General features: G+C 52.3%; 1 protein-coding gene across 1 annotated transcript in view; it reads right to left on the bottom strand.

Moving 5' to 3' along the window:
• Window positions 1-27,462, bottom strand: part of GRHL3 (grainyhead like transcription factor 3) — a 32,518-nt gene continuing 5,056 nt past the window's right edge. Inside the window, exons 2-16 of the mRNA XM_081586751.1 lie at window positions 22,460-22,646; window positions 19,713-19,774; window positions 17,210-17,555; window positions 16,886-16,959; window positions 16,260-16,413; window positions 15,923-16,034; window positions 14,490-14,584; window positions 12,080-12,238; window positions 11,449-11,527; window positions 11,186-11,319; window positions 9,484-9,518; window positions 7,894-7,982; window positions 7,040-7,125; window positions 4,463-4,527; window positions 1-381 (exon numbers count right to left, since the gene is read on the bottom strand). Coding sequence (XP_081442877.1) covers window positions 267-381; window positions 4,463-4,527; window positions 7,040-7,125; window positions 7,894-7,982; window positions 9,484-9,518; window positions 11,186-11,319; window positions 11,449-11,527; window positions 12,080-12,238; window positions 14,490-14,584; window positions 15,923-16,034; window positions 16,260-16,413; window positions 16,886-16,959; window positions 17,210-17,555; window positions 19,713-19,774; window positions 22,460-22,646 — 1,792 coding nt within the window. The 3' untranslated portion in view covers window positions 1-266. The remainder of the gene's footprint in view (window positions 382-4,462; window positions 4,528-7,039; window positions 7,126-7,893; window positions 7,983-9,483; window positions 9,519-11,185; window positions 11,320-11,448; window positions 11,528-12,079; window positions 12,239-14,489; window positions 14,585-15,922; window positions 16,035-16,259; window positions 16,414-16,885; window positions 16,960-17,209; window positions 17,556-19,712; window positions 19,775-22,459; window positions 22,647-27,462) is intronic.

The following is a 27,462-nucleotide window of genomic DNA, read 5'->3' on the forward strand; positions in this document are numbered from 1 at the left end:
GTCGTCTGGCTGGGCAGGCGCTGGCCGGAAGCCCGGAGAGTAGATTCAAGCATAAGGTGGGGCTTCAGATCAGGACCCCTCCCAGGCCCCCTCCGGCCCTTGATGTCTGTGGGTCTGTGGGTCCAGGGCCTCTTCACTCAGGGAAGACGTTCAAGTAACAGCGCTGGGGCCTGAGGAGAGGTCGTGTGTGGCTCGGGGCCACCGCCCAGCTGGCTCCCCTCCCCGGAGCCCACGTCAAGAGGCCTGTGGGTGTGGATGCTCAGGGCTCACAGCTCCTTAAGGATGATCTGAATCTTGCCGTCGAGCTCCCCCATGTCCAGCAGGAAGGCGACATGGTTGCTGTAATGCCGAATGATGTTGTTGTCCATGTTGACCAGGATTCTGGAAGAGGAGAGACGAAGTGTGCTTAGGGGGTGAAAGGCCTCTTCCCCCACAGGGACTCTGAGTAAAGGGTGACAGAAACGGTGACCATCTGGGGGCCCCCAGCACTTCCGGCGCCTCTTGGACTTGCTCTCTGACCCTCAAAACAGCCCACACAGAGGGGCATTCACTGTCCCTCTTTACCAGGAGGGGACACAATTCCCCAGGGGACAAGCCCAACTCAAACTCGGACTTGCTGGCGGCCACCCGCCGCCTACTGCACCAGATTGCCCCTCTTCACACACAGTAAGTGTGGACACTTGTGAGCAAATAACACACAGATGTGGGGAAGATGCGGCGCTCCTTAGGTACCGGCCAGGCTGCTCACTTGGATGCGGAGTGTGAGCTCCAGTGCAGGCGGTGTGGCGGTGGGCCTGGGAGGGGTGGGTTCAACATGTTGCCCCGGGGTGCCTGCGTGATCCCCAAGCCAGTGCCCACGGGGCCCCTCAGTTCCACCCTAGCAAGCTGACATCTCAGAGATGCCATTGTGGATTTGAGGGGCATGGCCCTCTCCCCCTCACATTCTTCAGACCAAGACCTGGGCCAACCTGGGAGGGACAGAGCCTCCAGGGCTATGCCCTCTGAAGGGGTCAAGGCCATAGTGTAGCCAAGGGCATCCCTCCAGGAGCCGCCTCCCCCGTGAAGGACTCGCCAGGCTGTGACTTGACCTGCACAGGGCAGCTTCCCTTTTGTGATGGGGGTGGGTGTTTCCCCTCATTCACTTCACCAGCATCTGCTGAGGTCTTGCCAAGTGCAAGGCCTTGTTCCAAACAAAAACAAGGGCCCACACACAGAGATCCCAGGTCCCTCCCTCCAGGAGTTTCAAATCTAGTAGGGCCTGGGAGAATGAATCCTGATAACCGTATTACTCCAGTTCACAGATGGGGAAGCTGAGCACTCATTTGCCTGGGGGGTCGCACAGCTAAGAAATGGCAGAACTGGAATCTGGATTTTTGTCTCATTCCACTGCATTTTTTTAAGAAAAATAACAACAAAACCCTATAAATACAAGCTAGGAAGGGGCATATAAAAGGAAGGTAAAATCCAGGGCTGGGGGAGAGTTCAAGATCAGGCAAGATGGTCTGAGTTGGGCAGGAGTGGTGATAGCCAGCCATCTGCTTCCCGAGGATCCCAGGAGAAGCATGACCTTGTCCTCTCTGAACCCCCTGGATCAGGAGAGGCAATGGAGACAGGGAAGCTGAAGCCTGTGGCCTGTGTCCAGTCGTCTCTGCGGCAGCCTTGAGCAGCTGCTGCTCTCTGGAAGGAGGTCTGGGCTCAGGCTCCGAGGCCTGGGTGCTGACTGCCAGCATCTAATTCTAAGATCTGGCTTTCTTGGGTCCTGGGTGCAGTGCCTTCATTTCACGGAGGCATCTTGGTCTGGAGGATGCGGGCTGCAGACAGGTCAGAGGAGACCAGGGGCTGGAGGGGCGAGCGCTCTGTCAGTGTTGGGGCTTTTCTTAGTTTCCAATAGTGGCATTTATTCAGCGCTTCTAGGTGCCGGGCACTCAGGGCCCTGCATGCGCCAACCTCTAAAGCAGGGCCTCCCAGCAGGCCCAGAGTGCACTCCCACACACAAGGGGTCCCAGACAGGCCCCCAGACCTCTCCCCCTCAGGGGTCAATGACAACCGGGCCCTGGAGGCAGGGACTTGTCCCAGAATGTGGGCCTTCTGTCACTTGCCAGCTTCAGGCTGTCTTCTGTCCTGGTTCACAGAGAACCCCTGGCCAGGTGCCAGCAAAAACAATGAATTTGTTAATCTTTCAAGCACTCAGTGGTGCTTGTAAAGCTGATTGTATCTACCTTTGTCCAAAGGACTTTCTGGAAGGTTCTGTGAAAATAAATGAGGCCAGTGATGACAATAGCCTGCTCCAAAGATGAGGGAGGCAGCTAATGAGCCTGGCCCCTGCTCTCCCAACAGACTTTTGGGGGAGTCTTCTCATTTAGGCATCTCAGACGATCCTATGCCTGGGGTTTTCGTGGTTGGGGCGTGTAAGGGGTGTGGGTGCTTCTGAAGGGCCGCTGGGTGATGCCCTGGGCTATGGGGCTGGGAAAATAAATCCGCTGGCTTGGCCACAAGCTTTATTTGCACATTGCTTAGCGGTTAGAGGAACAAGAAGGAAGCAAGATAAAATAGTGGGTGCGTGCATGGGTTTTAGACAGGCCAGGATTCCTTCTGCCAGGTACTCACTCTATCACCCAGGGACTACCCTGAACCCCTGTTTTCTCATCTGTAGAAACAGCAAATTCTAAGGGTCAATGAGACAAGCCTTGGGGGTTCCTTAACCCAGCATCTGGCAAGTAGGAAGTACTCCACAAATGGAAGTTATTATAATTATGGTTGAAATATCCAGTTGGGGCTTAAGGGAAAGACTATGCAACTCAGCCACTGGGGCTGTGGGGCATCTCTGTGTGCACCAGCCCCCACCCGCATCCAGCCTGAACCTGACACAAAGGCATTTCCCAGCCCGTCCGCACAGCCTAAAGTGGGATCTGTAAGAGAGGCCAGTGGCGGCAGGTGGGGTGGCAGCCAGGGGGTGTGGGCACTGGCACCAAAGGGGAAGTGGGGCTGGGCCTGTCTGGGCACAGCAGAGCCTGCCCTCCGCAATGAGGTGGCTTCCGCTCCGGAGAGCGTGTGAGCTCCGGTTCCCAGTTTGAGACCGAAACTCGGAAGGAAAAACACACACACACACAAAGAACCCTAGACACACGTACAACCAAAACCAAAGGATCCTTTCCCAGGGGCTGCAGGGCTGCCCACCTCCCCCCGTCCCAGCCCTTCTCTGGGAGGGAGGCTGGGTGGGAGCCAAAGGGGAGGGGGCGGCAGGGGGGCCGGAATGAGGGAAGCCAGCCTGTAAGGAAGGAGGTGGCCCCCGGGCCTGACTGGATTGGGGCCTCAGCTTGAGTACAAAACCTGCCTCAGTTTGCAGTCCTTCAAAAGGAGAGCCACGGACAACTGCCACGGGGCAAAGCCTGAGCACCTTCCAGGGACAGCCAGGGAGAGTAGCAGAAGTGAGCCTTAGGGTGTCCGGAGCTGTGGGTGGGGATGAGGTGGGCTGGTTCTCAAGGCCCTGGTTTGGGATCCTCTCCGCAGGGGGTGGCAGTCACCGTTCCTCACTGCACAGGGGCCTCCTTGCTGGCCTGGCGAAGTGACCGAGGCAGCAAGGGCTGCAGAGGCCGGGTTCACTGGCTCTGAAGCCGGGTGGAAGCCTGGGAAGGTGGTCACCACATGGACCTCCAACTTCACCCCCCATACCACCCCTGCTGAGGAGAGATCTCCTGGGCAGAGAGCAAGGCTACCGTGGTCCCTAGCCCTAATGCCCCAGAGCCCATGGGACACGGGAGGCATTGCTTGCCCCCTGAAATGTATAGCTTCATCCAGACTTGAAAGTGGAGGAAGCCTATGGAGCCTCCCTGGGTGGGTGCCCTCAACACAAAGTCCAATCACAACTCCTGTCCCAGACTCATCGCCTGCATTTCCTTCTTGTGAGCAACTCTGCTGGGCCTCCCGCCACTGTGCCTTTATCCACTGCTCCTGCCCTCTCTATGCTGCTTGGCACCTCTGAGCCTCAATTCTCTCTCTGTGAAATGTGCAGAAAGGTATCTATCTCATGGTGTGGCCGCGAGGGTGAAATGAGAGAAACTTAACTCAGTATCTGGCACATGGTGGGCAGGTGGTCAAGTAAATGACAGTCACTATCATCATCACCATTATGGTCAAATGCCTGGGTTACCTGGGTTACTTCTGACACGTGGCCCTGCGTGTCCCTCTCCACCTGAGAAGACCCTCCCCTTCCTCTCCTTCCCAACAGTGACCAGTGCCTGGTCTCTGCGGGTGGCCTTGGCCTGACCATGTGTTCTCCACCCCATCTCCACCTCACCTCCACCTCTCCACAAAGCCAAGTACAAGCACAGCTCAGCCCTGAGCCGCGGGCCTCTGCCAGGCAGAGTGGACCTGCTGGGAGCTCCCTGAGCCAACGCTTTAGAGGGAAAGGCGCAGGGACGGGGAGGGGGGTTGAGGAGCGAGAGCTGTGCTGGGCACTTACCCTCGCTTGCATTTCTTGTAGACTTTGTAAATATTCTCTTCAGGGAACCCATACTTCTCAGAGATCTGGAAGAGAAGGGCAGGGGATTCACTGCTTGCTGCCAAAAACTAAATTTACAGCAGTCTTTTACATGATGGCTTTTAATTTCCTGATCATAAAATATATACCCAGATTGTAGAAAAATACAACGAAGAAAATGATAATCATCCATAATCCTGTGTCCCAGAGATACACACTAATAGCATCTGAGTGTATTCCTTCCTGCCTTTTGGCCATGTATACAGGTATTTTTATATCCCACATAGACAGTTTTACTTATAATTGTATATTATAAGCTTTCCCACATCACAACAAACTGTTGACAAATAGTATGTTTTATGCTTGTAAACTATCCCAAAGGGTGTCCACCATTTCCCCTCAATCCTTGCCATGGCCAGACATCCAGATTGTTCCAGTGCTGAGGGCTCCCTATTCACAGCAGGCTGACCAGTTGTGCAAACCAATCCTGGAGGTGAAAATAGGCCTAGCTCATAGCGTCACTGAAAGAATTAAATGAACCAGTCTGCGTATAACACTTAGGACAGCTCCTCTATGTACTAAATAGATGTCAGTACTTGATAAACGGTCATTATTATTTCAGAAGTGGAGCAATGAGGATGCTCCAGTCTTGTTGTGAGGGGTAGGGAGATGACCCGCTTACCCTTCCTAGCAGGAATTATTTACCCTATTTGATGGGTGAGGACGCTGAGCTTGGAGAAGACATGGTGTGTGCCCAAGGCCTAGCCTGGAGCCCAGCTTTCCTGCCCTCATCACACCCCAGCACGCTGGAAGCTTAGTCTACCAGAGAGGAGACTGCAGCTCAGAGGCCTCAGCGGCCTGTCTGAGCTCACCCAGCCAATTGGCCCATGTGTCCCCAGAGCTCTGACGCTTCCTGTGGGGCAGACAGAACTGGTCTGGTCCCGGCTCCACCACCTGGGGTTGCAGAACTCTGAAAAAGTCCCCTTACTTCGCTGAGCCTCAGTTTCCTCCTTTGTAAAATGGGTCATGATGGAAATGTACACACAGTTGCTTCTGTACAGGAACTGAGACGGTTAGGTCAAGGTCCCAGCCCAGCACCGTCCCTGGGGTGAGTGGGGTCAGATGGCGCTGGTTAGGACGGCTGGCTGCCGTGGAGCCGCGGGGAAGCGCAGGTCACAGGCTTTAGGTTCAGGTCCTCCTCTCTGGGCCTTTCCTCTCTTTCCTAAAGAAGAGGAGCTTCGGCCCCTCAGCTGGTCTCTGCCCTGACAGAGATTGCTCCAGGCAAGAAAAGTTCTCAGATTACTTATTGTAATGGCAATGTGGCTAGACGCTCTCAGGAAGGTCTTGAGTCAGTCTAAGCAAGAATTTAGGAACTTTCCAACTATATATTGTGCAGACAACCGCTTTGTCTGGCTGCCCCACAGGCAGTGAGCCCCTTCATCTTTGACGCATACAGTCAGGAGTGGGCATCCACTTGGAAGTGTTACTGAGGACAGAGTTTGGGCACCGGATGGGGAGCTGACTCCTTAAGGTACTGTCCAACCCAAAGACCTGGAGTCTATATTCTAGTGACGTTAATGGCCTCTTGTGAGCCCAGCTTCCTGGGCCTGGGGCCAAGCAGGGCTGACGCAGTGAAGAGACTAGGGTAACACAGCAGAGTGGAGAGAGCTTGAGTTGGAGCCTCAACTCTGTCACTTCTAGTAACCTTGGCACGTCACCTGACCTCTGGGAGACTATTTCCTTATGGGAAATGAGAAGGTCATTAGCAGCACCCACTTTTCAGGGTTGTTAAATCAATGCAGTAAGCTAGCAAGTGCAGCATGCCTGACAGGATGCCTGACACATAGTGGGTCTTCAATAAAAGGTAACTATGTTATTTCATTCATTTTCCTTCCCCAGCCTGACATGTTAGAACCACCTGGCTTTTCTGCGTGGTTCAACCCGTCGGCACAGCTGCCCCGGGGGAGGCTGCGTTTGCTCAGTTTTTAGCTGAACCACAGAGCTGCTGTGGGTTTTCTTTAGGGCTATTTCACCCACTCTCGGGCAGTTTGTGGGGCTGGGGAAGGCCTCCTTGCCCAGACACCACCTTCAGCTGCCCTAGCCAGGGCCTCCCTGGCCAACCACAAGCTGGAGAAATGAGGCCCTCTGGGAAAGAAAAAAAAAAAAAGAGTATCTTTGGGGCCTGGCCTTTTGGGGTTTCATTCCCATTAAAACAGAAACAGGTTTGCAAAGCCAACAAAAAGCTCTGGCCTGTCAGACAGCAGGCATCAGATTAAGCAGGATTTATGGTGTGTGTGGCTCCCCGGGTGGAGCCAAGGGTCTGGCTGGGAGATAACATCTCAGAGGCACACCTCCCCACACCCCTATCCCACAGCCAGGCCCCACAGGTGCCTTCAGATGGGGTGGGATGGGTGGGCCAGCAGAAAGCCAACGTTCCAGAATATTCCTTCCTGGAGTCTTCCTGTGGGAATTCAGAACTGGATGGTGAAGAATGGTGGGGAGATGGGAGTGCAGAGTGGGGTGCGGCCAGGGCAGGGCGGGGTCCGCTAGGCCTCTTACCGCACTCCTCAGCCCCTTCAGGTCCGGGGTCTTCAACATGAGGGCGTCAAATACCTCCTCAGTCTCCCTCCGCACGTACAGCAGAACTGAGAAGCAAAGGGGTGGCTTTTAGAGGTACAAGGGGACATCTAGGGGGTTAACCTAAGACCAATTTCTGCAAAAAGAGCAAATCCTTGCTGAGGGTCTGTACCCAGCTGGCAAACACCCCACCTGGCTCTGTAGATCCCCACACTTGCTCAGACACTGCTGATTCTGGCAGGTTTGAATCCCTGCCCTGCCACCTGCCAGCTCTGTGACCTTGAAGAAGTTCTTTTAACACCACTAAGCCCCATCTTATCCAGATGGAAAATGGAAGCAGCTCCACTCATTATTTCAGAGTTGTAGGCAGCAGGGTGCAAGGCTCAGTTCAAGGTTGCTAGAAGCTTTTGATCTAAGTTGGTGGTTGGTTTCTTCTTGATGGTTAGCTCCAGTCCCTCTCTCCCAGGAAGTCACAGATTTACTGTGTCAAAGCCAGAATGCCAGGTATGGAAAGCCCACCCACTCCTCCCCCTATTAGACAAAGTGGGGAGACTGCCCAACACCACAAGCCTATTGCCTTACGGCTGCCCCAGGACACCCACGTCCAACAAGGTCAGACCAGGCAGAAGCCCTCCAGCTCCGTGGCTGTCCACCCCTCTCTCAAATCCTGGCCTAGCCTCAGCCCTAGAGAGTAAAGAATCCCTCAGGCCCTCCCCGCTGGGGCAGGTACGGCCCTGGCTGCCTGGACCAGGACCAGGTGGAGGCTTTGGGGAGGCCTCATCGGGAGCTGGGGCAGGGGTGGGCTCGGAGGACGAATGGGGTGGGCGGGAGGCTACCTCTCTGCAGATCATCTTCCTTGGCCTGTTTGGAGGGCAGAGGCTCAAACTCCTCCGTGAAGGGCGAGCAGGTACGCTTCAGAGATAGCCTGTGGGGAGGGCAGGGAGAGGCCTGTGAGGAACCTGGGGGGATCCCAGAGGCTGACGGGCCCCAGAGGTAAAGAAGACCCTAAGAGGGTGGGCGCAAAGCTGTGGGACAGAGGTAAAGCAGCAGATTCTGGAGCTGGCCTGTATGGGTTCACATCCCAGCCCTGCCCCTCCCTGGCTGGGTGACAGTTTCTGAGGGTCCTTGTCTATAATGGGGTGCTTCCTAAAGTTGTGCAGTTGGAGATAATGCACACTGCTTTTAGAACACTGCGATGTGCAGTGGGGCCTCGATAAGTATGGACTACTGTTTCATCATCAACATTATTCCTTTTTGAAAGAATCAAGTTGGATGTGAGTCAGTGGAAGGAGGGAAGCTTGTGGATTTTGGAGTAGGTCAGATGTAGGTTTCAGCTTGCCTCTGCTACCTAATAGCTGTGTGAGTGAAAGTTGCTCAGTCGTGTCCAACTCTTTGTGATCCCATGGACTATATAGTCCATGGAATTCTCCAGGCCAGGATACTAGAGTGGGTAGCCCTTCCCTTCTCCAGGGAATCTTCCCAACCCAGGGACCCGCATTACAGGTGGATTCTTTACCAGGCAGATTCTTTACCCACTGAGCCACAGGGAAGCCCAAGAACACTGGAGTGGGTGGCCTATCCCTTCTCCATGGGGATCTTCCTGACCCAGGAATCAAACCGGGGTCTCCTGCGTTGCAGGCAGATTCTTTACCGACCAAGCTATGAGGGAAGCCTCATAGCTGTGTGACCTTTGGCAAATCACTTCACTTCTCTGAGCCTCAGTTTCCTTGTTTATAAAGTGAAGCAATAACCCCTGCTTGCTTGACTCACTGGGGTTGTTGTGAGGTGATAAGTGACATAATTTGGTGGGAGAGCAGCTTTTGAAAGTACTTCCTTTTATAAGGAAGAGACTGATACCAACAATACATGATCTTCATGAAGTGCTTTCCTGTTTACAGAGGTTGTATTCCATGCCGCCTCTCATATCTGCCTCATCCTCATGAGCCCATTCTCCTCCTCTGACAGATTTCTAGCTGAGGCTGAAAGCAGTGAAGCGACTGTAGCTGACAGAAGGAAGGATGCGGAGGCCCATTCTGGGCTGAAGACCGAGGGCCTGGCCCCACCCGGGGCCTCTTGGAGTCTGCTGGGGTGGGGCGCAGGGTGGTTTCCCCTGCATCCTCCCGCACAGCTGCCCTCCTCGCGCTCCAAATCTGCACCGCCATCTCGGAGGCTTTTTCTTTCCCGTTTTACAAGCAGGTGTCTCGCCAAAGATTTGCCAACTTTTCAAATAAAACAAACCCATAAAAACTCGGGCAGTTTCAGTGAGAAAGGAGCATGAGTCTAGCTTGGGGGCTGGGGGCAGAGTGTTCCCGCTGCTTCCTCTGGGCCCAGCCTCTGGCCTGGGGGACAGCAAAGGGAAGGGCAGGCTGGGAGCAACCGAGCGGAGGCAGGAGGGAGGCGAGGCCCTTGGCTGCTTCTCTCCGTACCTGTTGGAGCTGCCATGTCCCGCTGAGAGCACTGCCTGCAAGGAAGAGAGAGACGTTTGCCATCACACACACACACACACACACGGGAAGGCAAGGCAAGCCCTCAGCTGCTGGAGGCTTTCTGGGACAAACAATCTTTGTGGGGGGCTGCGGGGGGAGGCAGTTCTATTGCCTTTCCAGCTCATTCTCCTCAGATAAGTCCCCTCAAGTGAGCTGAGACCTTGAGTTGAAAGGAAGCACCAAGCCCAAGTTGGATGAGTCAGGACTCGGTGAACATACGAGGCGCTAAAGGGATGGCGGCCGAATCAGCGAGTCTCAGCACACTCAGCAGGGCTGGGACTGCAGGCTGGCCCCTAGCTGGTACACTAGGTAGTTGGAGCTGAGGTAAAGCGAGTGGAAGGGGGAAGAGGCAGTCTTGTTGAGCCCTCCTGTATATCTGGCACTGCCCATCTGGTGCAGCCATCCCTGGTCCTGCGGGGTAAGACACCCAGGCCCCGAGAGGGCCGTCTCCAGGGCAACCCCCCAGGAGGCAGAACCGGGACTTTCCGCTCCACGGGTCCCCTCTCTCAGGCTCACAGGTACAAGGACGGGTCCCCCACTTCTTCCTCCCACAGGAGAGCTGTCAGCCTGGCCAGGGAGGCTTCCATCCCTCAAGTGGGCATCTCCCTACTTGAGGTCTCTGGTTGGCAGGGAGAGAGCAGGTTAATGCAGCCTCCTGAGCTATGGGGGCCACAGAACCGCTTCAGGGCAGAGAAGGGGGTGTGGTGGACATAGAGAGGCTTTAGATGTGTGCCAAGGCTGACATCAGGGCTGGCTGCCCCATAAGCTGTCTCACTGTTCGAAGTCAATGCACTCAACGCCTTTGTAAACTGATGGCCATTTCTGTAAACATGCCCACCTAAACGGTAGGGCGCTCAGTGGGTGGAAATGGTCAAATTGTGTAATATGGAAGCAAACTAAGAGGCAGGCTCTGGGATCTTGATTCTGCCGCTGACTTGTTGTGTGACCTTGTCTGGAAAAATGGGGATAACAGCCTCTACCTCAAATGATGCCCGTGACAGAGAAACAAGACGACGCAGCAAATGGCTGGCCGGTCAAGGTGCTTGGTGAGCGGCTCCCTGTCTTCAGAGGTGGTGTAGCCTGTGGCAACGGGCAGTCTCTGAAGCCAGGTTGCCTGGGCTCCAGTCCTGGCTCTGCCACAGCCTGTGTAATTTTGGTCTCAATGCCTCAATTTCCACCCTGTGAATCCAGGGAGAAGGACATGACCGACTTCATAAGGAGGTGATGAGGGTTAAGGACAGGACGCATGGAAGGCGCTAAGAGCAGCGCCTAGTGCAAAGTGAGCCTCACAAGCATTGCTGGGGCGACTATTATCCACCCAGCTCTGACACGGCTGCAGCCTCACCTGGGGCTCGGACATTAGAAACCTCCAGCGTGTGCTCCAAGAGTGAACATTTCAATGGGTATAAGTTCATTTCTTCAAGAACACTCTTCAGTAGAAAAGGTCCCTGAACTTATATGACCATATATGCATTTTTTGAGTCCCCTGGGATTCAATAAAGATATTTCCATCTTGGTGATGTCAGGACCTATCAACCTCTAACTTGGCCTGTCCTGCTAAGTGGCAGGTTGCTCCCTGCCGGTCTCTGCTAAGACGACCCCACCCAGAGGCCCAGAGCGTCTCTCAGCCCAAGACCCTCACCCCTCCAGGACGCTGCAGGCTGGAGAAGTGCACGTTGGGGATGAACAGCACCGGCGGGGTCTCCAGGTCTGCCTCAGGCCGCAGGTAGGTGGTCTCATTGCCCCTGAAGCCGGCTAGCAGGGAGCCCTTGATGCCTGATGGGAAAAGGAAGGCACTGTGCCTTGAGGTCCCTCTGTTCATGCCTCTGCCCTCTGACCTCTGCCCTCTGCCCTTTAGTCTCCTCTCCCCTTCACACCAACCCAGCCCAGCCCAGGCCCACTGACCACTGTTGCTGGAGTCGGGGCACTTGACCTTCCTCCGGAACTGCTTCCGCTCATCATCCCGCATCTTCCTTTCTGCTCCCTGTGGGAGAGAGGGGGACGGGGGTCACCAATGGTCTCGGGAGGACTGGCTGCTTTTACTCTCAACTATGGGACTTCCGGGGTTGCTTTCTTCCCAGGGTGAGATCAGGAAATGGGAAGGTCCCAGCACTCAGGCCGGCCCAGCACAGCCCAGCCCTGTCTGAGGTCAGCAAAGCCTTGGGAGAGAGAGAGAGACAGAGAGGCGGAGAAAGAAGAAACCGAGGGAGACAGAGAGGTGCGGGGAGAGAGGAACAGAGAAAACAGAGAAAAGAGAAAGGAACTCAGAGGCAAGAAGAAAGAGAAACGTGAAAAAGACACAGAGGAGAAGAGACCTGGAGAGCTTTGTACAGAGACCTAGAAAGAGATGTGCAGAAAGAGGAAGGGCTGAGCAGGGACAAGACACACACACAGAGCAGGACAGACGAACGACAAGCACACAACGGCGGAGACACTCAGAGAGCAAGAGGCAGGGACAGCGCGCCCGGGGGGCTGGGGGGACGCGGGCCGGGCTGGCCCTCCCGCCCAGGGCCCCGCAGAGGGCCCGCCCAGCCACCTTGTCACAGAAGATCTTGATCTGGCAGACAGCACGGTGCACCAGGCGCTCGGTGCCGGAGCCGCAGTCATAGGTGTCGATCTGCAGGTTCAGGGGGACTCCCTTCACCCCCTTCTGTGAGGAGAAGTCTGTGCTGAGGCAGTTGACGCCAACAAACACCTGCGGACAGAGGCGCGAGCTCGCTAAACCGCCGGCCCGGGTCACCAGACCTGCGGCCCCACAGCCGCCCCGAATACTGTGGCGCCCACTGGGCGCCTGGTGGGCACCCTTAACTCCACAACGCCCCTGGAAGGCAGACCTCACCGCCTCTCTTTTCCAGGGAGAACCCATGCTCCGAGAAGGCCGCTGTCCGAGGGCGACACCAGGAGCATGTAAGGGACCCGGAATTTGAGCTCAGGGTGTCAGCAGTGGACAGTGCAGCTCCCACTAGGTTGCCACGGGCAGCCCAAAGGGTCAAGGGCCTGGGAGGGAGATTAAGGGTCCTTTAGGAATTTAAAATCCAGAGCCTCATTTTTTTTTTTTTGCAACTCAGAGCAAGAAGGTAGAGAAGGGCCCAAATCCCCTCCCCGCCAGCTCCAGAAGATACTTTCCTGCTGGCCCTGCCCAGGGCCACAGAAGGGTGGTATGCCCCTGTGCACCTGAACAACCAGCCCTAGCCATAGCTGAACCAGTCACCCCTGTTTTACAGCTGAGGAGATGGAGGCTCTGAGCATGCATGTGACTTGCTAATGCTTCCACAGGGAGTTGGGCAGGGTGGCAGAGAGGAATGAGCTTGGACGTGGGACCACTCAGACTCTGCCCCTCAAGCCATGTGGCTTTGGATAAGTCCTTGAACCTCACAGAGCCTCAGTTTCTCTATCTGTAAAGTGGGGACAATTAAACCTACCTCCTGTGGCTGTGAGGGTGGTAGAATACCTAGGGGGCTTGGACATTTTGTAACTGTTGTTGTGAGTGGGACAGAGAGAGTCTCAACCAGAAGCCTGTGTCCAGCTGATGGCAGCCTGGGGTCAGTCTTAGCTGGACATCTCTTGGCAAGCTCACTTACTGACTGCCTACTGCTGGCTTCTCCGTGGGACACCAGGCCAAACCCCACTCCAGGCTGGCTCCTATTCCTTGGGATGCTTGCTTTGGAAATGATCCTGACTTGAACAAGTCGGGGTGGGATGGTGTTGGAGCAGACCCCCTTCCTTCCCTGGCTGCAGGGGGGCCAGGCCCCCAGGTGCATGCCAGACATACCTCCCCCTCAGCCAGCTCAGCCCTGATGCCGCGCCCACCCAGCCCACACCTGACAAAGACCCAAGCCTGGGGGCTTAAGAGGCTGTGAGAAAATCCCCACCGAAACCCACCTCTCCCTTCCCACGAAACTCTTCCCCCACTCCCTGAATTGGAGGCCCCAGCTCCTCCCCACTCCCGGGTGTCTGTTTGAATAATAATAATCCCTTGCCTTTGTGCCTCTCTTTGCTGTTTTCAGAGCTCCTTCACCTTGGTTTTCTCTGGGCAGCCTGGACCGCCCCATGAGGGGAGGCGGGGAGGCAGGGATAAGCTTCCCAGCTTCCCCAGGCCAGAAGGGCCTTTGCCATGAGCCTGACCCAAACTTGGTCTGATGGGGTAAGCCTGGCCCAGGCAGGTGAAGGGACAGGCCCAAGGTCACCCAGCCCCTGACTCTCTGACTAGTGCCCTTTCCACAATACCACCTGTCCAAACGAAAGACCAAGACACAGAGGGACCCGGCAGCACAGGCAAGTGTGAGGCTGCTCTCAAGCACTACGTGGCTTCATCATTGGTATGAAAAAAATATCGCCAGAGGCTCCATTTCTCAGGCCTCTCCGACGGGCTTGGCACACACAGTGCCCGTTGCTCCGTCCTGCATGGTCTCCTCGGATCTTCACCTCAACTCTGGGGGGCAGACTGCTCTTCTCTTCCTACGGGCTCCATGAGGGAGGTAACGGGCTTCAGGCTTCACCTACCAGACTCCACAGCACTTCTCCTGCAACACTCTGCACTGGCCCACGTGTCAGGAAACCCAAGCAGCAGCTTGCTGTATGGCTTGCACAAGACTCAGTTTTCCCATCTGGCAAACAGGTGGATTGGACTAATAACAACAGCCACCACTTCTGCGCCAGGCTGTGCCCTACCTTTCTCTTATCTCACCTGAGCCTCATGCCAACCTATCCGTTCACGCTAAGGTTACACTCCCAATTTTCAGCTCAGGCACTTGTCCAAGGTCACGGAGGTGGGATAAGGGCCCGGCCACTCTACCTTAGAGCCTGTGTTTTTCCTTCACCCGCATATCCTGCCTCCTCCCTGGTGCCTCACTGGAGCAGCTACCACAATCCTAGGGACAGGCAAGCCCCTGTCCTGGGACTTGCTGGCAGCCCAGCCCCATCCCGGCCATACCCCCAGCACTGACCTTGGCCTCCTCGTGGACATTCCACACAAAGGACAGTGCATTATACGCCACCTCCTCAATGTGCTGGACAGTGTTGAAGTTTTCTTTGCAGTCGGCTGAAACCACAGGAGACCAGAGGAGAGTCAGGAGACAAGTGATTTGGGGGCACCATGGGGAGAGGTCATTAGGGGCTGGGCCCCGTTCTTGGCAGGGACTTGGACCCTCTCCCCCAAGAACCATGCTTCAAACTAGGGAGGAAGTTACTCACTGTGCCCTGGGCTATGGATGGAAAAACTGAGGTCCAGCCTGGGAAGGAGATCTGCCCAAACCCCAGAGAGACTCCTTAACTTTGCCAACTAGGCCAGGGCCCTCATGGTTTTGGGGTGGAGCTTATTCTTTTCAGTGGGACTGTGATTTAGGAGATCTCCCAGGTAAAATGGTAACTGCAGTCATAGTGGTAGTCATAGCCATAGTAAAATCAGTACTACCAGTACTGAACTTGTAACATTAAATAAACAATAGTACTACTATACACTGAAAATATGGCAAGCCCTCAGTTAATCCTCATAGCAATGCTATGAATATTCAGCTTACACATGAGGAGAACAAGGCTCAGAGAAGTCTGGCCACAGCTAATAAAAGGTAGAGCAAGGTCTAGAGGTCCGTTCTCTCCGGCTCCTGAGCCCAGGCTCCTAACCACTGTGCCATCTGGCCTCTCAGAGAAGTCACTGAATCATTCCTATTTGTATCATGTTCTCTAGCACAAGTAGCTCCAAGGCAGAAATTGCACGGCAGGCAGATGGGGCAGCTGGTATTTTCCCAGGTGACAGTTGAAGAAACTGAGGCTCAGGAAGGGGAGGTGACACAGGTCACACAGCCAGGACGAGAGTGACAGAGACAGGGCCTGGAGATCTGAGGATGGGCTGTGCCTCCCACCCGTCTCAGGGCCGGGACTGGCGGCACACACAGAAGGCCTTCCCCAGCTCCCTGCCCACCGACAAAGCACAAAGTTTCCAGCTTCCAAAGCAGAGCTGCCCCGGCACTGTGCTTCCAGCTTCCAGCTCACCCGTTGCCTGCACGGTTATCTCAAGCATTTGTGTCTCAATTGGCCACGACCCCTGATGGGGACAGGCCAGTCAGCACCCCAGGGGTCTGTTTATGTGGTACTCCTGGGGTCCCCAGAGCCTTGTTTATCCCAAAACAACAAAGAAAAGAGGTCACTGCTTCCAGTCAACATGCAAATCCCTGCAAACCCCACAGCTTATGACCTGGAGACAGGGGCCAGGCAGGCGGCTGGAGTCAGAAGTAAGCCCTGCAAAGGTCAGAAGGGGGTGGGGATAAGGGGGACAGCAAGAAAGGCCTGATCGGAGTGTGTGTGTGTACGTGTATGAGAGGTGTGAGACACAGAGTCAGAGAGAGAGACACTGGGGTGGAAAGTGTGAGCAGGCTCTCACCCACGTCGATGACCCGCTGCTTGGCAGTGGGCTGCCGTGAATGCCAGTGCTTCCAGAAGCGCAGCTGTTCGACCGGGCCCTTCTCATTGTCGAAGACCACCATCACCACACTCTGCAAGCATAGCGGTCACCGTGACCCCCTGCCTTAGGAGAGGCTCAGGCAGCCTCATCCTTTCCCAGAGCTGAGGTCAGGCGGCCCTGCTCTTTGGCTGGGCTGCCCCCCTTCCCTGGCAATGGGCAGTCCTCTAACAGCACCCTCTCCCTGGAGGCCCTGGCAGGCAGGGCTGACCCGATCACCCCTCCTGCTTCCCAAGCAGTCCCAGGGTGGCCAACGTACCTTGACCTTGTTGGAGGACAAGGCAAGGCCCTTGCCGCCTGCTGGTGTCCGCAGGGTGACAGGGTAGAACTGGCCCTTGTTGAGGTAGGCCATGGGTGACTCGCCCGATTTGATGTGGATGGCTTTGGGGGAGCCCAGGGTGTACTCAAAGTCACTGCGGGGAGGTGGGAGAGGACAGTGAGGCTAGGCTCCCAGGCTGGATGGAACATCCCAGAGGACAGTGGGGCAGGAAGCCTGAGGCTCTGCTATGGATTTACCACGTGACCTCACTAAATCACTCTACTTCCCAGGGCCTCCATTTCCCGTTTTCGGGGTTTCTATTTAATGGCTTTGTTGAGGCACAATCCTCCTGAATAACGAATAATGGAAACGAGAGAGCTCTGAGGGGTGACCAAGTTACAGGGAGACCAGGACACAATGGAACCTTGGTTTTCTAACAAGGTGCTGAGTTCTGAGCTGCTTGTCATAATCTAGGAAAGGGATGTAGAAGTCACTCTTTTCTTTTACATGCCTTCACTTCTCTCTTTTCATTTGGTGATGATGTTTGCTCTGGGGACAGTGTGCAGCTCTGTCTGCAGTCCCCTGCCCACTGCCCAGGGGTCAAGGGTCCAGAGAAGCTAACTTACCTCTTGGGGTTGGGATAGTCCTCTGGACCCGGGGGTTCTGGGGATGTTTTCAGGATATCTGGGAAGAGTAGAGACTGCAGAGAAACACAATCCAGAGAAAATAAATGCTCACATTCAGTTCCACTGGAACCTCAACCCAGGGCCACTACATACAAATGTGAAGGTTGTACAGTGCACAACCTGGACAAAAGTACATGGTGGCCCTGCCTCAGCTCAAGGACTCTTCCTCCCAGTGATTCCAAAGCTCTGACTGCCTCACTGTCTTCTCTCCTTCTGTACATGCATGTACCCAGGGATACTCGAGGGGTGTGGGGGGGCCCTCACCTCCTGTGGGTCATCTTTGAAGGTGCTGTCAGGCTGCCAGCGCTGTGTGGGAGGCACCCCGTGAATGCTCTCAAACAAGGAGCTGAGGGAGCCATTATCATATACATCGCTGGTGGGCAGCAGGTAGCTGTCCACAGAGCTGGTTTCTAGCTTGCTGGGGCCTGCAGGGAGGAGAGCTGCCTTGCCCGGTGTGGGTGCAGCCCCCTCCACGCTCATTAGGTTATTCTTCTTGAGCACATCCGGGTACTCTGGGGTTCCAGACACATTCTCTGTCAGGAATTTCATGAGGTGCGTGGGACTTTCAAGGGGGGTGAGGTCCATCTCATATTCCATGCCGTGGTAGTACCTGAGGAGAGAGAGGAGGGGTAGGTGGGTACACCTCTTTTCTCTGAGCCTAGAGGGGGTCCTTGGCTGGATTGCAGGGTGACCATCACACTGACATATTGACTTTTTTAATCCAAGGTAACGTTAGGTCTTCCCAACATGCCTGAAATGAGATACTGCAGTGGGCCCAACGTGTCACAGGGAGAAGCAGGGAGGAACCAGGTACAGGATCAAGGTTCAGGGGGCAAATGCCTGCTTTACCCATTACAGTACTTGGTAATTTAAAAACTGAAAGTTTATTCATTCCTTATCCAGAGTCAAATGTCCCCACTGTACTGTACTGTACTGTAAAATAACTGTACTGAGTCATTCCTGATGAGGGCAAGAGTGGGTATTTGTGAGTACAGTTAGTGTACATTGAGAAAAAGGTCTGGAAGGATATACCCCAAACTATTAAGGGAAACAAGAAAGTAGAATTGCGAGCAACTTTTACTTTTTTACTTTATATTTTTGAGCAAAAATAAGTGTCGTTAATGCATTTCATTGTACAGAATCCAAAGAATTTTTGCATGCAGTCCTTACTTTGTCAAAAGAGCCGGATAAACTATTTTCACACCTGAGACCCAGAGTCGCAGAATCAGAGACGCTGAGTGAGCACACAGACCTTATTATAAGATGATTCTATCATCAGTGGGCACCCTCCCGTCATTGTGCCAGTCTTCCATTCCCACCACCATGCTTCTGATTCTCAAGGGCCAGCCTCAATATGGGTATTTATTTTATTACTACATCAAATTTGCTTTTAAAAAGTAAACTAAATTTAAAAATAGTTTCAACAATAGACAGTTTAGTTGTTATAACTACACAAATATTGTTTGCTGGCTGGTCAAGTATTTTACTATGATAAGTTTCCTTAGAACAACCTCTGTTGCTATTGGAGTTATGATATTAACTTGAGCTTCCTCATTTTAGAATTTTCTACTTATTTATTCATAATTTCCCTAAAATTGTCATACACCTATAAACAATTTTCTTCAAATGAACAAATACATCACATAATCTACCAATTCATTCCTCCTGCCTCCCCTTCCGTCCTTTTTTACTTTATACATTTCTATAGAATTTGAATACTTTATAACAAGTAGGTATTATTTTACAATCAGAAAAGCTAACAACATTTAAAAAAATTAGTTTTGAGGAAAATGTCATGCACAAAAACCCACGTTTGTAGCAGTAGAGGGCCCTGAGCCAGCCGCAAATGCCTCAATGCCTGCCTTAGCAGTTTGGGCTTTCTGGAAGGAAGAGAGAGGCCCAGAAGGAAGGTTTCCCAGCAGAAGCCCTGCCTACTGAGGGTAAGGAAATGTAGAGAAAGGGGGGCAGTATCCTCCCAGTGCCCATCTGGCCATGAGTATGGCCTGGGCTGCTCTCTATAAGAAAAGGAACATCCATGCCCCAAGGCACCAGTGCCAGGCAGAGGCCTAAGAGAGCCAAGGGAAAGAAATATGGGAACAGAGGTGTCCCCTCCCCTTGAGGCTCCAGGGAGGGTTTTGAAGCTAGGACAGAAAAGCTTCCAGCAGGGCTTTTCCACCACTGTGGCTTTGAAGTTTGTTTTTAGTAAACTCTAGCCACGTGGCCTGCAGGCACATGTGTGTGCGTGTGTGTGCGCGCGCACACTCAAGCAGGGTCTCACTGTGACTCTGTGGGCCCGTCTCTTTGGCGATCATAGATCCCTTCCTCCATAAAAAATAGTTTAAAAAACCTTTTACAATCCTCAGTATAAATATAAATACAACCCAGGTTGGATTACATCGTTTTCTTCTGATTTTAAAATAGATAAAATACTTCTGTGGGCCCCTAAGGGTACCATGGACTTCCCTGGTGGCTCAGACGGTAAAGAATCTACCCGCAATGTGGGAGACCTGGGTTCAATTTCTGGGTTGGGAAGATCCCCTGGAAGAGGGCATGGTAACCCCACTCCAGTATTTCTTGCCTGGAGAATCCCCATGGACAATAGTGTTGTAGAGCTGGACATAACTGAGCAACTAAGCACAAGGGTACTGTGGACCCTAGTACTGGCATTGTGCCTCCTGCGCCCAGTGGATAAGGGGCCCCGAGGTGAGGTGGGAGAGAGGGGAGGGAGGGGCAGAAGGGCAGGGATGGTGGTGAGGGTGAGCCTCACCTCTTGCCTTGGTCATTCCGGCACCCAGTGCTGGAGGACAGTAGCCGCTTCTCCTTGGGGCCCTGAGAAGAAAGGAAGAAAGGATTTATGTGTGGCTGTTGGGTTAGATCTGACTGTCATGAGCCTCAATCCCCTCCAGGGGACCTAGCCACACAGGGGAGCAACCTTGGTCATTGGGAGAAAACCTGCCAGTCCTTTGAGTTAGCAGACCATTTAGTCGAGCCCCAAGTTACAGAGTGAGAAGAAGCACCCTGAGATTAGCACTTAGGAATCATGGAATTTGGAGTCAGGCAGGCCCAGCTTAAGTTCTAGCTTTACCACTTAAAAGTGCTGTGTGACTCTGGATAAATGACTGTGCTTTTCTGAGATTCAGCTTCTTCATATGTCAAGTGGGGGATGACTATCCCTCCCTCGAGTGGGTTGTGAAGATTTATGGATAAAGAGAATGCTCACTGGTTGTAATGGAGTACTTCCTGTGCACTGGGCCCTGTGCTAAGTGGCTTCTCTGTCCGCTCTCACTTAATCTCTACAACCACTCTGTGATGTCTGCTAATGTTACCCCATTACAGGCGTGAGGAAAACCGAAGTCCAGAGAGGCTCTGTCAGCTTAGTGATTAGGAGCACGGACTGTGAATCCAGATTTCTTGGGTACAGTTCTTAGATCTGCTACATATTGGCTGTGTGACCTTGGGCAAGTCCCTCAACCTTTCTGCACCTGATTGTCGTCATCTCTACGACAGGAATAATAGTAATACCAACCCTTGGGATTGTTGTTATGCTTAGACTAGCACCTGGCACGTGGAGGGCACTATGTAAATGTGCCCTCTCATGATCATAATTATAACATTGTTGCATCTTAGAGAACTTGGGTCATTTCTCCCTAAAGCTAACAAAGGCAGAACAAGGTGTCCGACTAAGTCTAGCGACATCAGCGCCTGGGTTCTTAATCACACCGGTGGGAGAGCGTGAGGAAAGGTGCCTGGCACAGTGTCCAGCATTCAGTAAGAAACGGTAAGTGGTCACCTTTAGGACTGTACTGCCCAAGCCACATGGCCAGCTTGTGGTAGGAACAGGTCTCCGACTCCCAGCTTGGTGCTCTTTCCACACCGTCAGACCACGCTCTTACTATCTGCATTGCCCCTCTGACCGAATGTGCTCTGGGAAGGGAGAGGCGGGCGGGAGTATCTCCCCGGGACGCTCTTGCAATAAACCACTACAAGTGGCACCTTCGGAGCCTGGCCCCACCATCCTGGCCCTGGGAATGGACTCTTGCCCAGAGGAGATACTGTTAGATTTTATTTTATGGCCCAGTCTCAAGCGATACATCCCAGGCTGGAGTTTAAGCTCAGACCTGGAATTCTGGCTCATACCAGGTCCCCAGGCTGAGACAGTCAACTCAAATTTCTTTTCCATCATCAGTCTGCTGGGAGAAGGGAGGGCAGCCATACCACTTCTAGATGAGAACCAAAAGCCAGAGACATAATTTGGGGCTTTTTTTGTATCTGAGACCACTTCTCCCAACTTGGTCTCTGAATTTGCAGAGTTTGCCTTCCTTTGTGTAGAATAAACTACTTCTTGGGCCAATGAATTTGAAGGTTTATTTACAAGGTGGCTTTAAATCTTCAACTTCAGGTTCAGTTATCACAACAATCAGCTATTCATGTCCCCAGCCTCCAATCCGGAAAAGTCTCTAGCAGCAATAACCCAACACAGGGATAGCAAGAAAGTTTGCTGCCATATGACAATTCAGACAGATGGGTAGGGGGTCTGGAGTTACTAGGCTGAAAAGACTTCGTGGTCTCATGTACCTTCAGTGAGAATACAGGTTGCAGTCCATCAGCAGTGTCTGGCAAAGGCACTGGAAGGGGGTGATGTCATGTGTGTTACGGACTTGTGGTTACTAATAGGTTTAAGCACACCTCTCATATGTGAGAGGCCTAATCTCTGTTCTTAGGAACTGACGGTCTCAAAGTCAAGGCCCCAGAAACAATTAGAGAATAAAAGATGGGATGTCAGGAAGTGGCACAAGGCGCATGTTGGCAGCAAGGGTATGAATGACAGTGAGACACTCAGGAGAGGGAGGGGTGATATGCGGGGAGGGCTTCTAAGAGAAGGCGGGCCTTGGGAAGGGCCCTGAAGGAAATGAATGGACTCAAGAGCAGAAGGCATGTTCTAGGAGGTGGGGCTGGAATGGGCAGGTGGGGACGACAGGGCAACTGGGATGACCTAAGGGACAGGGGCAGAAAGAAGATGGTGGGTTAGAGGTAATCGCTGTGGTGTGTGTGGCCAAGGAACTGATCCATTCAATCAATACATATTGAGCACTGTGTGGCAGGCAGTGTCGGGTACTGGGGGCTCAGTCATGATCATGACATGGTTCCTGCCCTCCAGGAGCTCAGTGTCATAGGTGAGATGGAGGAATAAATGCACAAACAGCAAGTTTCTGAAGACAGCGTCAAGGAAAATGATGGTACTTGATGAGGGTGCCCAGAGGAGGCACAGAATGGGAAAGCCCAGAAAGCCTTCCCCGCCTTCAGGGAATGAATGTGGTAACTTAAAGCTGAGAGCAGGGTTTCGCCAGGGGAGAGGGGAGTGTGCCAGGCAGAGGGACCAGCATGTGCAAAGGCCCAGAGGTGTGAAAGAACGTGATGAAGGGTCGCGGTAGTCAGAGTGAGCTGGAGAGCCATGAAGCCTGAAAGCGAAGACGCATGTCCAGTTGGGGGTGGCGTGCCCAGAGGCGGACATACCATGTAGTAATCGTAGAGGAAGCTCAGGGCCGCAACGCTGTCGTCGTCTCCATTGACTCTCATCATGGCCTTTGTGGCCGCCGTCAGGGGGTTTTCAAGGTAGGTCTTCCAGGCCTCATCCTCGTTAGTGTAGGGGAACTTCTGGAAGTTAACTGGGTCGTTCTTTAGCAGCCGAACAGATCTGAAACTGAAAGGCAGGGAAGGAAGGTCAAATTCAGGCTGTCCCAGAAGATATGCGTATGCTTCCCAGGTGGCTCAGTGGTAAAGGATCCACCTGCCAATGCAAGAGACGTGGGATTGACCCCTGGGTGAGGAAGATCCCCTGAAGAATAAAATGGCAACCCACTCCAGTATTCTTGCCTGGGGAATCCCATGGACGGAGGAGTCTAGCGGGCTACAGTTCATGGGGTTGCAGAGTCGGACATGACTGAGCATGCGTGTGCAGCAGAAGGTCCGTGAATGGTCAGCCTCAGACCAACATTCAGGAATTCAGAGAGCTACCAGCGTTGAAAACATGAAATGCTTATTCTGTCATCATTGGACAGATGGAGCAGTAGAAAGTGCCTAAGCTCTGGAACCAAATGCTCTGGGTCACCACCAAATGTTGCCATGTAGAAGCTGTAGGTTTGGGGCTTCAGTTCCATCAACTACAACAGGAAGACTGCAATCCCAACCTTGCGAGGCTTGAGAGAAGATTCAAGAAAATGCTTCCATGGTAGAGACTTATTCAAGCGGAATTGGTGAAGCAAGGATAGGAAATAACAATGACAAGGTGCAAAGAATAAAATTTCCAGATAACTAAGCGTGGATTCTGATGACATTCTCCTTGAGACCGTGAAAGACACAGAGGCTGGAGACAGTTTCAACTTAGAGAATGTGGCAAGTGACAGAGAAAGCCAGAGTGAGGAAGCCCATAGGCAGACCGGGTCTTGGTAAGTGGCGTTTCAGACCAACATTTATTGTACAGTGCCCAAGTAGCTGCTCAGATGCCATGAACTGGAGCGGAATGCTGCAGGGCACACCTGGCAGGCAGAACCTGGGCAGTTCACTGAGAACACAGACAAATACAAGCCACATGGGCTCAAAGGCAAGTGATCAAGAAAGACTCTTTGGAGGACATTCAACATGGGGAATTATATCACTTATATAATATGTAGGGGGAGGGTCCCAGGAATATAGAATATATAAATAGTCTATATATTTATTCACATACATATATATTCTAAATATATATTCACATATATATATTACATATATATTCACATAATATAGAATAATGGTGATGATGATAAAAATAATGTCTAATCTTTACTGAACATTGACAACATTTTAGGCACTGAGTTAAGCACTTTTTAAGGATTATCTCATTTAATTCTCACAACAACCCTGTGAGGCAGGAACTATTATTATTCCTATTTTATATATGAAGAAACTGAAGCTCAGAGAAATTAAGGGAGTTGCCCAAGGTCCCAGTTAGTGGGTTAGTGAGTGGCCCAGAGGGGATTCAAGCTCGAGCAGGATGTTGCTGTAATACAGAATAGTGTTCTCAAACTTTCGCTGCATCAGAATGGCATAGAAGGCTTGTTAAAACACACAGATTTCCAGGCCCCACCCCTAGGTTCCCTGGTAATGCTGATGCTGGTAGTCTGGGGACCACACATTGTGAATCATTCATGTAGAGCATGCTCTTAATCATGAGCAAGGGCACAGAGGTGAGGAAGTTCTGGTTATGTTCATTTTAGAGCAAAGAATGTGTGGGGGATAGTGGTAGGTGAGAAACAGCAGACAGGCAGGATGGGAAAAGAGAGCCCTGGAGATGAAGTGGGCACAGATTGGTCTGCTGGTGCCCTGATGCCCCCTTTCTAGGTGAGTCTCACAGATTCTCCCGTTAAGGGACACAGGAGTAACATCAGCTACCGTTCACTGTGCTATTAATGTATGTTTTCCACTCATCAGCTCTGCTCCTTACAGGAACATTAGAAGTAAGGATCATTTGCTTCATTTTACAGATGGAGAAACCTGAGACTTGGAGGAAATGCCCCTCAAATCACCCAACTAGCCCATGATACAACCAGGATTGTCAAGTACCCAAGCCACATACTTGCCACTAAGCCACACTGCTTTCCCGTAGTGTAAGAGGGCAATCCTTGGCACAACAGGAAAATGCTCTAGTTATGGAACTGCAGGCACTGTGGCAGACTGGTGGGTGGGTGAGGGCCTTCACAAATCGAATCACACCGCAGGAAGGGCCCTCATGCTGCCCTGCAGCTCAAGCCTGCATTCTCAGACACAGAGTGCGAACAGCAGCCGGGCCCACACGCAGACAGGCCGGGGGTGGCTCTCTCCCAGGGGCTTCTTCCAGGACAGGGTCTCCCATCCCCCTGAGCCCCGGGGTGTGGGGTATTAGGCTCTGAAAGGGAGGGAGAGGGAGCTGTCACACAGGAAAGAGAAATGACAGAAACCTTCCTGCTCCAGGGGCATGGAGAGGGAGGCACACCCCAAGTTTCTGCTGCAATAAATCACAGGCCTTAAGATGGAGAGGTGAGAAAAGGCCCCTCCCAGCTGCCTCCCGGGCCTGGGGTTAGAGGAATTACAGAGCCAGCCCAGGTGGCTGCCCCCAATCCTTCCCAGTCTCAGCCTAAATGGAACTCCCAAACCAAGGGGGCACAGAAGGAACAGGGAAAGGCCTGGTGGACCCCACTCTCTGGGTCAACTGGGAACCCCAGCACTTAGCACCGCTCCTTGTTTATAAAATGAGTCAAATAAAAGCATCTGCCATGTAGGACAATGAGGACTGAGTGACCCCGTCACAGGAAGAATGCTCACAACTGGAACATAACAAGTGCTTAATACAAAAAGAATGATGCCTTCGTGCCACAGAAAGGATATATGTTACAGAAAGCTCATTCCAGAATGTCAAAAATCTTGAGTCTATGGAATCTTAGGCTGTAGTTTGGTCTTCAGGTGTTGAAATAATTTCTCATTAATTTCTAATAAAGGAGCAATGTGCAAAAAATTAATCGTGCTCTCAGCCCAGCTTGGAGCTAGACATCAAGCGCTTGCAAAGTGGTACAAGACGTGGTCACCCTGTAAGTCGTTGGCAGGTGTGGAAGTGAAGTGAAGTGAAGTGAAAGTTGCTCAGTTGTGTCTGACTCTTTGCAACCCCATGGACTGTAGCTGCCAGGCTCCTCTCTCCATGGGATTCTCCAGGCCAAAAGACTGAAGTGCCGTTCCTAGGGCCAATTTGCTGACTCTGGTGGAATGACCATTATCGGCTTTAATGAGCTATCAGTTATCTTACCCTATTCAAAAGTTAAAATTTAGAATACAATGATAAAGTTGCATCAGAAATGAAAAGACAATGTTTGCTGCTCATCTGGGAGGATTTTCTGGCCTGTGAGGGTCTCTAATCCATCCTGTGGAGACCTCAAAGTCTGATTCCTTGATACACAGCAGCTACCCTACCTCAAGCATTTACCAGCATTTACACCACTCCAACAGCTATTTTTCTGCATTGTCTTATCTACTCTGTACAATAGGTTTGGGGGAAGTTGAGACTCAGGTGATATTACCTCCAGGTCACTCAGCTAGTAAGTGGCAGAGGCACAACTTGAACCTGGACTTGTTGGACTCCACGATGCAGCTTGTAACCCCATGCTAGTCTCCTTTCAAATGCCTTTCTTATTTCGGCAGTTCCCCTCCTCTGGAATACACTGAACCAACCCTCCACTGCTAGACAGAAAAGGAGTTCCCACCCACACCAGGCAAGGGGGCCTAAGTGAGGAAGGGAGATGACTGGAAGTTTCTGGCCAGGCACTGGTGGCGGTGCGGGGGAGCTCCAGAGTTCTGGTTCCCAAGCCTGTTCATGCTACCAATCAATGTCATGTTCCAAGACAAAGTATTTGGCTTCTAGAAAGACTTGGCTATGGATAAGGTTAATTAGTATTGATTCATGTGCCAAATACTGAAATCTAAAAATGTTTGGCTCCTTGTTCTCCTAAAGATTAGAATGAGGGTTGAGGGCCCAGTGGGGAACGGATGTGAAAAGGGTTCCAGGAAGGTGTGAGCCCTACTAGTGGGAGACAGAGCCAGAACTAAGAGGGGAGACCAGTCACCTTCCCTGAGGGCCTCTGTATGGTGTCCCTGTCCAAAGCAGAGCTCCTCAACAAACAGAAGGTGAAAAGGGGATGGGGGAGGAGGGTGTAGGGTGAGGACATGACTCTGGGCAGCCTTCTTGTCATCAATTCTTCACCAGGGTACAGCACAGAAGAATCTGTAGTACCGTGGGAGAAAGTATGATAACATCAGGGTCATAGCCTGACAGACCGAAGTAACTGTGTGTCCTTGGGTAGGGCACTTAGCCTCTCTGGGCTTACTTTCTCATCTGTTAAATGGGTATATTGAGTGTCTTCTGTGCGCCAACCAGGGACTCTTCTAGGCACTGGGGAATCAGCCAAAAGCAAGGCAGATAAGACTCTGCTCCCATGGAACTTGCAATCTAATTGGGGAAGACAGACCATAAACAAGTAGGTAAATGAGTTAATTTTAGTTAGTGATAAGTGCTGTGAAGAAAATTAGAACACAGTCATGTGATGGAGTCACCAGGGCTGGCTACTTTAGAGTGGGGATAATCTCTGGGTTGTTAGGAAAATTAAGTGTATTAACATGAGAAATGTGCTAAGCCTAGAGCCTGCCAGAGAATAATCGCTTAGTAAATAACAGCCATCAGCACCATCATCATCATGACCATCATTTTCTTAGAACCCCCAAATGAGAGTAAAGGGGACACACTGCCTGAGGTTCTTAAATTAACATCCTCTCCCAGCATCCTGTCTGTGAACCAGGTTCCATGTCAAAAACAAAAGAGTGTAATAACCCCTTGCCTTGACTTTCACATTCATTATCTCATGGAGCCTCCCGACATACATGATGTGTTATTATCTCTACTTTATAGACCAGAAAACAGACAACAGAGACGTTAGGTGACCTGTTCCAGGGGACTG

This window comes from Giraffa tippelskirchi, chromosome 3 (assembly GCF_054371585.1).
Source record: "Giraffa tippelskirchi isolate mGirTip1 chromosome 3, T2T-mGirTip1v1.2.pri, whole genome shotgun sequence".
Classification (NCBI taxonomy): domain Eukaryota; kingdom Metazoa; phylum Chordata; class Mammalia; order Artiodactyla; family Giraffidae; genus Giraffa; species Giraffa tippelskirchi.